Source organism: Ostrea edulis, chromosome 1 (assembly GCF_947568905.1).
Source record: "Ostrea edulis chromosome 1, xbOstEdul1.1, whole genome shotgun sequence".
Taxonomy (NCBI): Eukaryota; Metazoa; Mollusca; class Bivalvia; order Ostreida; family Ostreidae; genus Ostrea; species Ostrea edulis.
The window spans coordinates 101615228-101629617 of NC_079164.1; the positions used below are offsets into that span (position 1 = coordinate 101615228).

Sequence of the window (14390 nt, forward strand, 5' to 3'; positions counted from 1 at the left end):
GCATTGTTAACCATATTGATTTGAATGTTTGGGCCATAATATGTGGTCACATTTTTCATGAGAATATAAAGGGGTGAAATTCTAGAAAACAACAACACGACTTCAGTTACTCGAGGACCGTTGTGGCCCATGGGCCTTCCATTATCCATGTTTGCTGTTGTAACGCTTTGAAAAACAACAACAGTTGATTTGTATCTAAAATCATAATAATATTCAGTCATTTATCCCCCTACCCTTCCAGTACTATCTTTTCTAACTGAATTTCCACAATGTTCAACTCCCACGAGTACTTTAAGTACTTTGATTTAATATGCACCTACGACCTCATGTAGAGACCATACTGTCCTACCTCAAACACACGACAGACTACATGAACAAAACCCTAACTTCGAACTTACCAGACAACACCCTTCTCGTGACTATGGATAGTCCATCATTATACACACACATTCCTCACGACGAAGGCATTGAGGCATGTAAGGAAGTCTGGAACAGTAGAAAACACCACAAACCGTCCACGGACTCCTTGATTGACCTTTTAAAACTGAAATGCAATAACTTAATGTTTAAGTGGGACGACCATGGGAACTAAAATGGCACCCTCTTATGCAAACATTAGTTATGGGTAGATTAGAAAAACAACTTTTACTACAAGTACCCAACCAACCCCTATGCTCAGTGGTGTAGCTTCCATTGAGGCAACCGAGGCAGCTGCCTCGGTAAAAAAAAAAAAAAAAAAAAAAAAAAAAACCTTTTACGTTGTTAAAATGTCGATAGCTTCTGGGGGGCGCAGTCCCCTAGACCCCCTGCCTCGGTAATATTCGAACCCAAGCTACGCCTATGATGCTGGCTTAGGTTTATCGATGACATAGAAATCAAATGCGTCGGAGGAAGGGAAAGCCTGGACAATTTTTGTGTCCAACGTCAATTCATTTCACCATAGTATCAAGTTCACAAAGGATATTTCAGATACAACAAATACATTTCTTGATACAACATCCACTCTTAGAAATGGTGAAATTGAATTTGATCTCCATACCAAACCAACCGACGCCCATTTGTATTTAATGCCACCCAGCTGCTACCCACATCATATTTTCAAAGGTGTACCGAAAGGTCTAGCAATTCGTGCTAGACGAATTTGTTCAAGCAGGAATCTTTTGAACAACAATGTCAACAATCGAAGTATCATTTATACCAACGAGGTTACAAGCCGGTGTTACAAATGTCATTAATGAGGTTAAAACAATTGACAGGTCTTCACTGTTGCAGTATAGGGAGAAAACGAAATGCTGTAGAATACCTCTGGTCACCACTTACCACCCTACATTGAAGGACCTAAACAAAATCCTGAAGGATAACTTCCCTAAACTCTTGGATAGTCCCAGATTGGCAACAGAATTTAGTGAACCACTAAAGGTGTCCTTTAAACGACCAAGGAATATTAAAGGATTTGGTGGTAAGGGCCAGATAGAAAAACCCTTTACCCAAAAGAGGCTTTCCAATTTGCTCTGACAAGCGCTGTTTGCTTTGCAGCCATGATTCAAAAACGTTCCAAAGCTTTACTACAGGCAAAACTTATAAAATATTGGGTCAACTCTCTTGTTAAACCAACAATTGCATATACCTCATCAATTGTAAACAATGTGGACAACAATATGTTGGAGAATCTACAAATATTAGCCTTACAACCAACAACCACCAATCAACCATCAAAACCAAACGCGTGACCGAACCCGTAGGAGAACACTTCAACAAAGAAGGTCACATCTGGCAAGACATGCAAGTGGTTGTTATTGATCATAACCCAATATGGGCCGATGCAGAGAGAAAGAGCACAGAAAAATTCTGGATGCATCGTTTGAAATCATTTTGTCCAGGTGAAATGAACAATTTGAATCATGATTGAATCCAGGATAAATCCTTAGCTAAATCAGTTTCTACAGCCTGATCGTCAATACTCACCCGGTGATATTTTTTTTCTTGTATGACTGATTCAAAAACACTGTCTCTCTCGTTGCAAGGTTCTGACCTTGAATTACTTATTTTAACCATAATCAGTAATCCCAAAATTGTAACTATTGTTTGACCTTCAAAATTTTCAAAGTATGTGAAAACATTATTAGAAATCATTACAAGTACGAATTTGCATACCGAGTAGCTCTCTCTCTCTCTCTCTCTCTCTCTCTCTCTCTCTCTCTCTCTCTCTCTCATATTTCTGATATCAAGATTGTGGCTTTAATTCGTTTGACCTCAAAAAAAAGGGGGGAGGAGAGAAAAAATGTATTGATTTTTAAAACTACATTTGTACTATATCATCTATAGACTTCTAAAGTATGATAATTACTAGAAATATTTATAAATATGGATTCGTTCAGGATTGCGGCTTTAAATAATGTGTTTGACCTTCAAAAACATGGGGAATGCATTGACCTTGAAAATTACTACAGTCGATTGATTGATTGAATATTGTTTAACGTTCCTCTCGAAAATATTTCATTAATGTGGAGACGTCACCACTGCCGGTGAAGGGCTGCAAAATTTAGGCCATGCTCGGCACTTTTGTCCTTTGAGCAGAGAGGGGTCTTTATCGTGCCATACCTGCTGTGACACGGGACCTCGGTTTTTGCGGTCTCATCAGAAGGACCGCCCCATTTAGTCGCCTTCTACGACAAGTCAAGGGGTACTGTGGACATATTCTAACCCGGATCCCCACGAGAGTACAATAGACTTTTCTCCCACTCATCTTTTGGATTGGTGATTTTAGTGCGAGATTCATTTATTTATTGATTGTACTGATTTTGTATTTTTAATCAATCCTAATCACCTTCCCATCATTTTATTTCACTATCATGTTGTTTTGGAAGTTTTCTCTGTAATTTTGTCCAATTTCTATAATTTTGAAAAAAAAAATGTTTCTATTCTCACCACGACCCGATGATGGTACAGACTCTTCACACGGGTAGACGCGCTTGCAAAGAAGACAACCATTTTTCTCAATTCAGCTGTTTATCAGTGTATCGTAATTGTTAACAATGTAGATTATGAATATTTGTCTTTTTCCCCGTGGTGTGTGATATTTGTTTTAATATATATCGCTTGATAAAGACCCGGGAAGTATGTATTTTTATAATTTATATATAATGAGAAAGGACATTTTCTTATCCAGAAGAATACGGGATGTGGCCTCGCCACGTTTCTAAAGTTTCGAATGAGACAAGCCGTGCTCCTCGCTCACTGTTAAGTTCAAAATGCTAATTGTCAAACATCATCGATCGTTCTATTAGAACCATCATTTGGAGAGAGAAAATATGTTAATTTTATATGATCAAAGATTATGTCTGATCAAGTCAAAGAGAAATTGATTATTCCGTAAATTATCAATGTCACTGTGTAATCACTTATTTAAATGTTTGGAAATTTTTATATAAAAGAATAAACCATGCGTTATTTAGTGCAAATCTTGTGTTGATTTAGGTAATGTTGGTTGTCTTTGATATATCGTTAAACAAAATACATATCCTTTGCAGTTTACATGTAGGAAAAAAAAGTGAAAATAACGAACAGCTACCAACCTCTTCATTCCTATAAAGAAATCAATATCAATAGTAGAGCAAACACGGACCCCTGGACACACCAGATGTGGGATCAAGTACCTAGGAGGAGTAAGCATCCCCTGCTGAACAAAATGATTAAACCGAATCCTTAAATTTACTTATTATTTATGTAGCCTATAGAATATACAAGCATAAAATGTTATGTAGATTAGATTCTTTTAAGCGAAACGACTTTTATTATGTATAATCATGTTAAAAAATAAATATGTTTCTATACATCAGTATTGAAGTATGTAAATGCAAAAGAGCATAAATGTTTTGAACATCTTTGTAAATTAATGTAACTTGACTACTGTGAAGAGACCAGTATATGCTATCCTTAAATATTTATCATTATAACTATACGGTAAACTTAGGATTACATTGTTTATACATTATTCCTTAAGTAATTTCTGTTATTCTACTGTTGCTATATCTACATCAACGTTGTATATGATATTTCTATGACTTTGAAAAATACTTCTAACAAATATTTGAGATATATTATTATACATATAGTGTTATTATGTATTTTTATATAAATTATATATATATGCCTTATATAAAATAATAATCATAATAAAATACATTCAATCCAATGGGCCCCTGGCACCATTGGTGAGAATTATGCGGGAGTATCCGGGGACAAATTGTTGAGTGTGGCGGAAAACATCAATCAAATCATCAATCCCAACTAATAATATGTATACTTTCTAATAAATGATGAAATTAAATTTTAAAAAGTATCCCCTGCTGACCGGTCACATCCACTGTGAGCCCACTATATTGATAGGGAAATCCGTAGTCAAATCGGTATGTAAAGAGCGGCCTAACTATAGGTATTAAACATGTCAGACAGCATCTTATCTAATGACAGGTTGCATTTGTAAATCAGATTGTTATAAGGAACAAAGAGCATGTGATTTGATACAATCCAGATTTTAAACGAGGCTGTTGATACCTCTTTAGCATCAAACATCAAGTTATTTGTCAGAAATTTTACATATTGATCATAAAAAATGCAGATAAGTTCCTAGAGTCAGACAAGAAAATAGAAAATTATATGTATATCACACAGGAAAATGACATGTTACATCACGGTATTCAGTAAACAAACACGAAGTCATTCATAGATAAAGCATTTTCATAGAAAACTCATATACGCAGTGCGCCAAACACATTTCGCTTTACGATTCCTGGAAGGGAATGAATCATTGTGACAGAATTCAGAAAAACATTGGATTATAAAATATCTAAAGCGCCTGTCATGCTGCTTAAATTTCAAAATAAATAATGTTAGAGAAGATAAAATCAGAATGAGAAACAACAAACGGTGATCTTATATTTTACATAGCAAATACATGTACGCACAAGGGACAATATAAAATAAAATGTATGACTGTGTGTTACACGTGGAAAAAGTAGATGAAATGAACCACATACTAAATACCAGTATTCCCTGTCCTCTGAAATGGGATAAATTTAAATTTAAATTATTGTATGTTTGTTTGTCATTCATGGCATGTTAATTAATTAAAAACGTTTTGTATACCATGAACTGACAACTCTAAATCTTTATGAAAAGAAAGAAAACTGATAAAAACCTAAAACAACGGGAAACAGCAGCTATTATAGATTTTGAGAGTAATTTAGGCATTCGTCACTCCCTCCACACTAATGCATTTGTAATGGCATTCCTAACTTCTTCTTAAGTCAAGTACACGTATACCGGCATTATTTTCCACTTATAAACATCGCAGTGTTCTCTGCTGTAAAAGTATTCATATAAAATAGTTCTTTATACATTCATTCATATGATTCAAATACTTCTCAGTGCTATAATGAATATGCACTAGTTTTTGTTCGTATAGCTCATTTCGAAATCACATGTTCCTTCCTGACCACGTGATTTTCTGTACCCTGTAGAAGCTTTTTTTTTGTATTTGTGTTGCTGTACATCAATGAATTTTTCACCGTTAGATTGGATGTGTGATGTAGGTACCTCAATACAGATGTGTGGGTTTTTGGGGTGTTTTTTTTACATTAACCCCATGTGTGCTTTTCATTCATAAATCAAAAAACATTTAGGAAGAAATCATAATTCACAAACAAAAGAAAATTTCAAACTCCTCACATCCTACTAACCTTTACAGCCTCCAGATATCCCTGAGATAAGATTGCAATCTATAGAATAAGAATTAAGCACAAAGGAATAATCATGTCTTGGTAAGCTTTAATGGTAATCAACGACTTTCATCAATTTTTGAACCACTTGATGTTGCAAAAGCAAGGCATAGTTGGCTCTTCGTGTCTTGTTAGTTAATCTAATTTTCATGGTTTAATATTTAATCTATCACGTGTACTAAATTCCATAGAAATTTTTCGGAGATCTATGCATGACCATTTTATCAACAAGTCCAACATATCGTGTTGTATTATATTGAAGTACATTCAATATTTCGTTAAGTTTTTCAACAGCAAACTTTTAACAAAATCGATTTTAAGGAAAACCCGCCTACCACGGTAGCGCATGTGCTTTGAGTACGCCTGAGGGGGAGTTTTCTTGACCCGTATTACGGATTGGCACAGGGCCTGTTGTGGAGAGAGGATATGCTCTTTTTTTTATTTTACTGGTGATGCTCCATTTCCAACGGCAAGGCCAAACTCGAAACGCAGTAAAATATTGGACGAGAAAGGTAGGGGGAAAGTCTTTTGTAAATTGCTAATATCTTGTTTTCAGACGTGTTAATGAAGATGGCAGATTTAGTTTGTACCTATTACATGTTTTATTATCAAAAGAAATGAATATGATTGTTTAATTTATATTTGATGTAAACTTATTTCAGATGCCAGACTGCTATGGAACGATATCCATCTAACTTAAGATGGTGTGCGTTTGTTGCGACACTGTTAATTCTTTTGACATTTTGTTTCTACCAGACAATTGTCAATGATTACACAACGTTCCCCGTTAACATACGGGAGAAAAATGATTTTTTGATCGATGACGGACCCCCTCCAAATAAATACCTGAGCTTGTCTAATGACGACGTGTCTCAATGTCGTAACATAAAAAGGAAGAACGTGACCTGTAGGTCGTTGATTCGAGGCGATGAGAAAGCTGTGAGTCTGAGCAAAACTACGAAATTTTTTGACTTAGTCCAGCCCTGTATGATTCTCAGTCTAGCGAAGAACTGTACGGCGCTATTGGATGTTCATGGATATGTCAAGCGATCTCTATCTCTAGAGGAACAGGAATTTCCGCTTGCTTTTACCATCAAAATGCATTCAAGCGCAGACCAAGGTGAGCAGTTACTGAGAAACATTTACAGACCACACAATGTGTACTGTATCTATGTGGACAGAAAAACAATCAAACAGATATTCAATATCATGCAGCAGCTGGGTCGCTGTTTTGACAATGTATTCGTTGTGGAGGGTAGAAAGAGAGTGACCTATGCCAGCATCGACTTGGTGCATGCCGAGTTAGAGTGCATGAAGATTCTGATGAGATCCAACGTCAAATGGAAATACTATATAAATCTAACAGGGCAGGAGTTCCCTTTAAAGACGAATCTAGAAATCGTGAAGATTTTAAAAACTTTAAACGCAGCTAATGATGTGGAAAGTTATGAGTTTCCTGCTGTTTTACAATACAGGTACAAGTATAAATATACGAGATATAAAAACAAAATGGTGAAAACTAATATTACCCACCCCCCTTTTCGTTATCCAATAAATATCAGGAAAGGCAGTGCGTATGCTATGTTAACGTACGATTTTGTGAATTTTATTCTAAATGATCACATATCTAAAACATTTATTGAGTGGCTGGCAGATACATATTCCCCTGAGGAAACGCTGTTTGCCACACTAAACAGTTTACCATGGGCTCCAGGCGGGTACGACATTATGACGTCAGAAGACAACAACACGTTCTTGTCACGTGCTATCAAGTGGCAGACGAAGCGCGTGGACTGCGGGGGGCGTTGGGTGAGGGGTATTTGTGTTTACGGTCCGTCCGACCTCCCCTGGCTTGTCCGACAGCCCCAAATCATCGCCAACAAGTTTGATATTCAGATAGACACCACTTCCGTAGATTGCTTAGAGGAAATCATCAGATACCGAACGAATTATCCCGACACTGTGGAGATGAACTGGATCTATTACAGGAAACTCCCCCACGCAATGCTCTACAGGAACCTTACTCAAAGGATTGGAACTCTGCAGTATTCTGAATACTTGGCTCGTAAAAAACTGGAATGGAAGCAAAGATATGAATATGTTGTTATGTAACTGCAGATTGGCATTGCCACGTAACCGCTAATCGAATGATTGACGCTAATTTCAACTGTATTTGTCTTGTTGTTTTTCTCTGGGAATACCATGGGGAATATTATATACATTTATCTTTATTCACTTTCAAAATAACAATTCCAAATATTTCTCACAAACAATTAACTATATGATAACATTGCCAAATTATTTGAGAATACGACTAAATGATTAGAATATGTACAAGAGAGAGAAAGAAAGAAGTTTACAAACAATTTATGAAACATTACTGGCAAATGGAAATCTTGAATCATACTTTTGTTTTAATTTCTTGCTAATATATGCTTTTTAAATAATGTCTGTGTTATGTTAGGACAAGTAAATCAATATATTTTGTAAATTTTTCTACATGGTTGCTACGTGTTTTGTCAATGTTTGTAATTAGAAAAAAAATATACTCATCCAGTCGGCATTCAAGACAACAAACAATTTTTAAAATCTGTTAGGGCTGAGGATGTCACATGTAACGATACACATTCCAACCTTCCAGGAGGGGTGAGAAATAAATAAAGGTTCATTGCTATTTTGTATTGCTAATAGGCGTTATGAGATTGATCACTGTTCGTTATCTTCACCTTTCATTAGAACGATAGTATATGCTAAGGCACCTAGAGCATTCGGATTCCTAAGAAGTGTGACACGTGACTTCATTACCAAACCAGACTGACACGTGACTTCATTCCCACACTAGAGTGACACGTGACTTCATTCCAACACCAGCGTAACATGTGACTTCATTCCCACACCAGACTGACACGTGACTTCATTACCACACCAGAGTGACACGTGACTTCATTCCCACACTAGGGTGACACGTGACTTCATTCCCACACCAGTGACACGTGACTTCATTTCCAAACCAGGCTGACACGTGACTTCATTTCCACACCACAGTGACTTCATTACCACAACACAGTGACACGTGACTTCATTTTCACACCAGAGTGACACGTGACTTCATTTCCACACCAGAGCGACACGTGACTTCATTACCACACCAGAGTAACACGTGACTTCATTCCCACACCAGAGCGACACGTGACTTCATTACCACAACACAGTGACACGCAACTTCATTACCACACCAGAGTGACACGTGACTTCATTTCCACACCAGAGTGACACGTGACTTCATTCCCATACCAGATCGACACCTGACTTCATTATCACGCCAGAGTGACACGTGCTTCTATTATTTGGACTACATGACGCCTTCACCGAATCTCGGAGCATTCCTTCAGAATTCACTTTCCGCCTCAGTCGGTTATAGCAATTAATGTTCACTTTGGTGACACTGCTGTTGGCTTAAAATAAGTGATTTGACTGTTAAACTAACTCTCTATCACTATTAATTTCGCATTGCTTACCACCTAGGTATGAAAATCCCAAAATGAAAACATTTACTAAATTTTCTGTTCAAATGAAGACTTCCATGGCACAATATTTTATCTCCTGAAATTGAAGATTTCCTATAGTCTGTTTTGTCAAATTAATGATACATTGTATCTCCGCATACCTACTAGTATATCGCTAAATTAAAAAACAAACAAGAGGTACTGTGAGCAATGCTCACTAAGAATACCCCCCGCTTACCCCAATCTCCCAAAGGGTGTTGGTAATAGGTAAAACTTCAGTACTATGATCCAAAAGGTATCTAGGAACACAGCATCTCCATGCGATGAAAAAAGCCATTAAAAAATTTAAATGGAAACCATATTGCTACTTCGATGTCCAGTGCGCGTAACCTTTGACCTTTTGACCCCAAAATCGATAGGGAACATCTTCATCCCATGGGTAGTCCATAAGTATGATATGGTGACTGTAGGTGGAAAGGATAACGCTTTAGAGCCCGGAAACCATATTGCTACTTCAATGTCCAGTGCGCTTGACCTTTGACCTTTTGACCCCAAAATCGATAGGGAACATCTTCATCCCATGGGTAGTCCATATGTGTGATATGGTGACGGTAGGTGGAAAGGATAAGGCTTTAGAGCCCGGAAACCATATTGCTACTTCGATGTCCAGTTCGCTTGACCTTTGACCCCAAAATCGATAGGGAACATCTTCATCCCATGGGTAGTCCATATATATGATATGGTGACGGTAGGTGGAAAGGATAAGGCTTTAGAGCCCGGAAACCATTGCGTCTACAGACGGACGGACGGACAACCCAATTTCAGTATCCCCCCCCTCCCCACAACTTGTTGCGGGGGGTATAAATATAGGAACTCCTCAATTTCGGGAGATAAAATATTGCGCCATGGAAGTCTTCATTTGAATGGTTCCCGTGTGGATCCGGGTCAGAATAGGTCCTCAGTACCCCACCCCCAGGGATCCTGGTTAGAATAGGTCATCAGTACCCCACCCCCAGGGATTCGGGTTAGAATAATCCTCAGTAGCCCTTGCTTGTCGTAAGAGGCGACTAAATGGGGCGGTCCTTCGGATGAGACCGCAAAAACCGAGGCCCCGTGTCACAGCAGGTGTGGCACGATAAAGATCCCTCCCTGCTTAAAGTCCAAACGCCGAGCATAGGCCTAAATTTTGCAGCCCTTCACCGACAATGATGACGTCACCATATGAGGGAAAAATTCTCGAGTTGGAGGTTAAATAATATACAATCAATCATTTCAGCGGATAATTTAATGATAGTCTATTTTATGGAATTTACATACCTAGACGGTAAGTAATGTAGCATTAATAGAGAATATATAGTTGGTTTAATAGTCAACTAACTTATTTGAAGCGAACAGCAGTGTCACCTAAGTGCACATTAATAACTAGATGCAGCACGAAGCTGAAAGTAAATTTACAGACATGAATTATAAAGGACTGCTCCGAGATTCGATGAAGGTGTCAGTTCAAATATCCCCGAACTTCAGCCGAGATCAATGTTTCTACATCATATCTAACATCACAACATGAGACATGGAACATTTTATTAGACTACTAAAATTACAGGACAAGTCAGCGCTGGAGAACATCAGGCGGGCTACACCTGAGCTCTAGATTCCGACAATTTTCTACAAATTAAACAGACAGTGTTATAAATCTGTATCCGTTTTAGCCGCAGTCTTTCACGTGTACAAATGCCCTGGTACTTGAATGAGTTACACTCTTCTAGGGGAAAAAAAAAAGAAGAAAGATTGCGCGTTAGTATGATCAAACGAATTGTAGATATTGGGGCACAGGTCCTTTAATTAGATCTAAGGATGGATTTTTGTATTGAAGTGTTCTGCTTATCGGTTCATACCACACGTTTCTGTGTTTTAAACCATCTGTTCTAAACCTTGTACAATATCAACAGACTCAGTAATTCTAAAGAACTGTACAATTTTGGAAAATAATTTCAGGTAGATTCATTTCTTTTTTTTCTTTTTTTTTTAATTTCATCATCTTAAAGTTAAAATGAAATTCTAGAAAACATTTTGATTACCTCGCAAATAAATGAAACATAGTGACTTGGGTGTAATTAACCACACATCTTGAAACTGGTGGCTGTTGAGTTACATGTAGGCTGTGAATTAATATTGTTACCCTCCAGGAATCTAGACAGAACAAGAGGCACGATGAATTTGGTTCATAAGTATTTTTATTGTATCCATGTGTTATACTGATGAGCCGAACGATTTAGAGTATCAGTAATTATAATACGATCCACTGCTACAAGACTATTGTAGTAATGTTGGATAATGGATAATAGCCTTTCTACTACATGTAGCTCAGACTAGTGGCTGAACCCGTTAGCTCGATCGGTAGAGCGCTGGACTCTTGTGCCAGAGGATTCGATCCTCCGCAGAAACAAAAAAAGTCAGTCTCCATTAGAGCATTGACATTAATCATGTGTAGGTTCTAATTCATAATATACGCCCGAAGCATCGCTTGGTGAGCCATTCTAAAAAAAACAACAACAAAAACCAGAATTCTAAAAAAGAAAATCCCAGAAAGGAAGCAGAGTGTAAATTACATGCATTTGTTTTTACAGTGGTACCTAATATAAAAAATGAAGCAATTCTTAAAAAACATAATGACAATGGGCTCTACAAACTGTTTGAATACAAACTGTTTGAATGCCCTCATCTGAACCCCCTCCCCACACTTTAACCAAAGTTCTAGAATACTCTGAAGTTACCACGTGCACTTTTGATTGATTGTATATTGTTTAACGTCCCACTCGAGAATCTTTCACTCATATGGAGACGCCACCATTGCCGGTGAAGGGCTGCAAAATATAGGCCTATGATCGGCGCTTATGACCCTTTATCGTGCCACACCTACTGTGACACGGGGCCTCGGTTTTTGCGGTCTCATTTAGTCGCCTCTTACGACAAGCAAGGGGTACTGAGGACCTTTTCTAAACCGGATCCCCACGGGACCGTGCACTTTTGAAGTACCATTAACAGTATATTCAGTGTCAGTGTAATATCTACTTCCGGTTACTTTTTATTGAGTCTCTTTTCTCTTTATCATATTTATTTTTAACCAACCTTCTGGAAATGATTCATATCTGAGAAGGTTTGATATCTGAGAAGGTTTGATGTATAACGCACTAAGTGAACTTTGATTTCGTGAAATTCAGCTGTCACAATGTTCTCACTGCTGCCGCACATCCAAACTACTTCAACATGCATTCATCACTTTAACACACAGGCAATTGCATCGCTTGGGGGTCGAATTTACTATATATTACTCTTTATATAGTAAAATCGACCCCCAAGCGATGCAATTGCCTCTGCTTTAACACATATAAGTGCATTTGGTTTGAATGTATTTCAAAATATTACAAAGTTGAATTTTATTGCAGTTTCATTTCGTGGTTAGCTTCAGTGTTGAATTTTATTGCAGTTTCATTTCGTGGTTAGCTTTAGTGTTTTTTACAAAGTTGAATTTTATTGCAGTTTCATTTCGTGGTTAGCTTCAGTGTTTTATTGCAGTTTCATTTCGTGGTTAGCTTCAGTGTTTTATTGCAGTTTCATTTCGTGGTTAGCTTCAGTGTTTTATTGCAGTTTCATTTCGTGGTTAGCTTCAGTGTTTTATTGCAGTTTCATTTCGTGGTTAGCTTTAGTGTTGAATTTTATTGCAGTTTCATTTCGTGGCTAGCTTTAGTGTTTTATTGCAGTTTCATTTCGTGGTTAGCTTCAGTGTTTTATTGCAGTTTCATTTCGTGGTTAGCTTTAGTGTTGAATTTTATTGCAGTTTCATTTCGTGGTTAGCTTTAGTGTTGAATTTTATTGCAGTTTCATTTCGTGGTTAGCTTCAGTGTTTTATTGCAGTTTCATTTCGTGGTTAGCTTCAGTGTTTTATTGCAGTTTCATTTCGTGGTTAGCTTCAGTGTTTTATTGCAGTTTCATTTCGTGGTTAGCTTTAGTGTTGAATTTTATTGCAGTTTCATTTCGTGGTTAGCTTTAGTGTTGAATTTTATTGCAGTTTCATTTCGTGGTTAGCTTCAGTGTTTTATTGCAGTTTCATTTCGTGGTTAGCTTCAGTGTTTTATTGCAGTTTCATTTCGTGGTTAGCTTCAGTGTTTTATTGCAGTTTCATTTCGTGGTTAGCTTCAGTGTTTTATTGCAGTTTCATTTCGTGGTTAGCTTTAGTGTTTTATTGCAGTTTCATTTCGTGGTTAGCTTCAGTGTTTTATTGCAGTTTCATTTCGTGGTTAGCTTCAGTGTTTTATTGCAGTTTCATTTCGTGGTTAGCTTCAGTGTTTTATTGCAGTTTCATTTCGTGGTTAGCTTCAGTGTTTTATTGCAGTTTCATTTCGTGGTTAGCTTCAGTGTTTTTCTCTAAGTACCATTATATCAGAAAGTTTGAGAAATAAACATAATTTCTGAAAGTACTTCAGGAACTGAGACGCTCCACGCCGAAATACTAATGAAACGCGTTAGCTAGTGCTTCAAGAACGTGTGCAGGCATGAAGTGTCTCAGCTCACCCTCATGCATTTTCAAATATGAAGTTTATTTCAGAGATATACCTCCTACTTTCATTTCTGTCGGAATTCCCAGCCGTTAAAATGTATTTCACAAGATTCATACGTACACTGTTTCACAACTGCAATGCATTCATGAGAAAATGAATTTGTAGAGATATTAAAATCAAAAACATTCGAAATGTTGGTCGGTTGGTTGTTTTATATCCCGTTGAGAATTTTTCACTCATATTGAGACATCACCAATTTGGACCTATGCTTAGCGCTGAGGGCCGTAACAATGAGGTTTCTTTATCGTGCCAACGCCTGTCACGACACGTTTTCCTATCCGAAAGACCCGTGATTCTAACTTTTAAATACCGGGCATTTGACAAAGGAGCAATCACTGTCTTAGGTTTGACCCGACCACAGCATTTACGAGACTCGAACTCACGACCTCCCGGATACGAAGCGTAGATATTATATTATGTATTTAGTAATTCATAATGGATGTCTCTAATTAATGATGACACAGACCCAAATAAGGAACAAAAAA

General features: G+C 37.4%; 1 protein-coding gene across 3 annotated transcripts; it reads left to right on the top strand.

Annotated features, from left to right (window-relative positions):
* Positions 1-5382: 5382 nt before the first annotated feature.
* On the top strand, positions 5383-8286 carry LOC125669540 (beta-1,3-galactosyl-O-glycosyl-glycoprotein beta-1,6-N-acetylglucosaminyltransferase-like). Of its 3 annotated transcripts, none has more exons than XM_056141379.1 (3): positions 5477-5590; positions 6102-6292; positions 6443-8286. In XM_056141379.1, exon 3 carries the CDS (start codon positions 6456-6458, stop codon positions 7890-7892), a length of 1437 nt encoding a protein of 478 aa, XP_055997354.1. In that variant the 5' UTR covers positions 5477-5590; positions 6102-6292; positions 6443-6455; the 3' UTR covers positions 7893-8286. The 3 variants fall into 3 exon arrangements, with proteins under 3 accessions (XP_048760074.1, XP_055997354.1, XP_055997347.1); XM_056141372.1 differs by having other exon boundaries at positions 5581-5822; XM_048904117.2 differs by having other exon boundaries at positions 5383-6292.
* Positions 8287-14390: the final 6104 nt, after the last annotated feature.

Coding starts and splice junctions, on each gene's coding strand:
- LOC125669540 (XM_048904117.2), top strand. CDS start 6,456: ATGGAACGATATCCATCTAACTTAAGATGGTGTGCGTTTGTTGCGACA.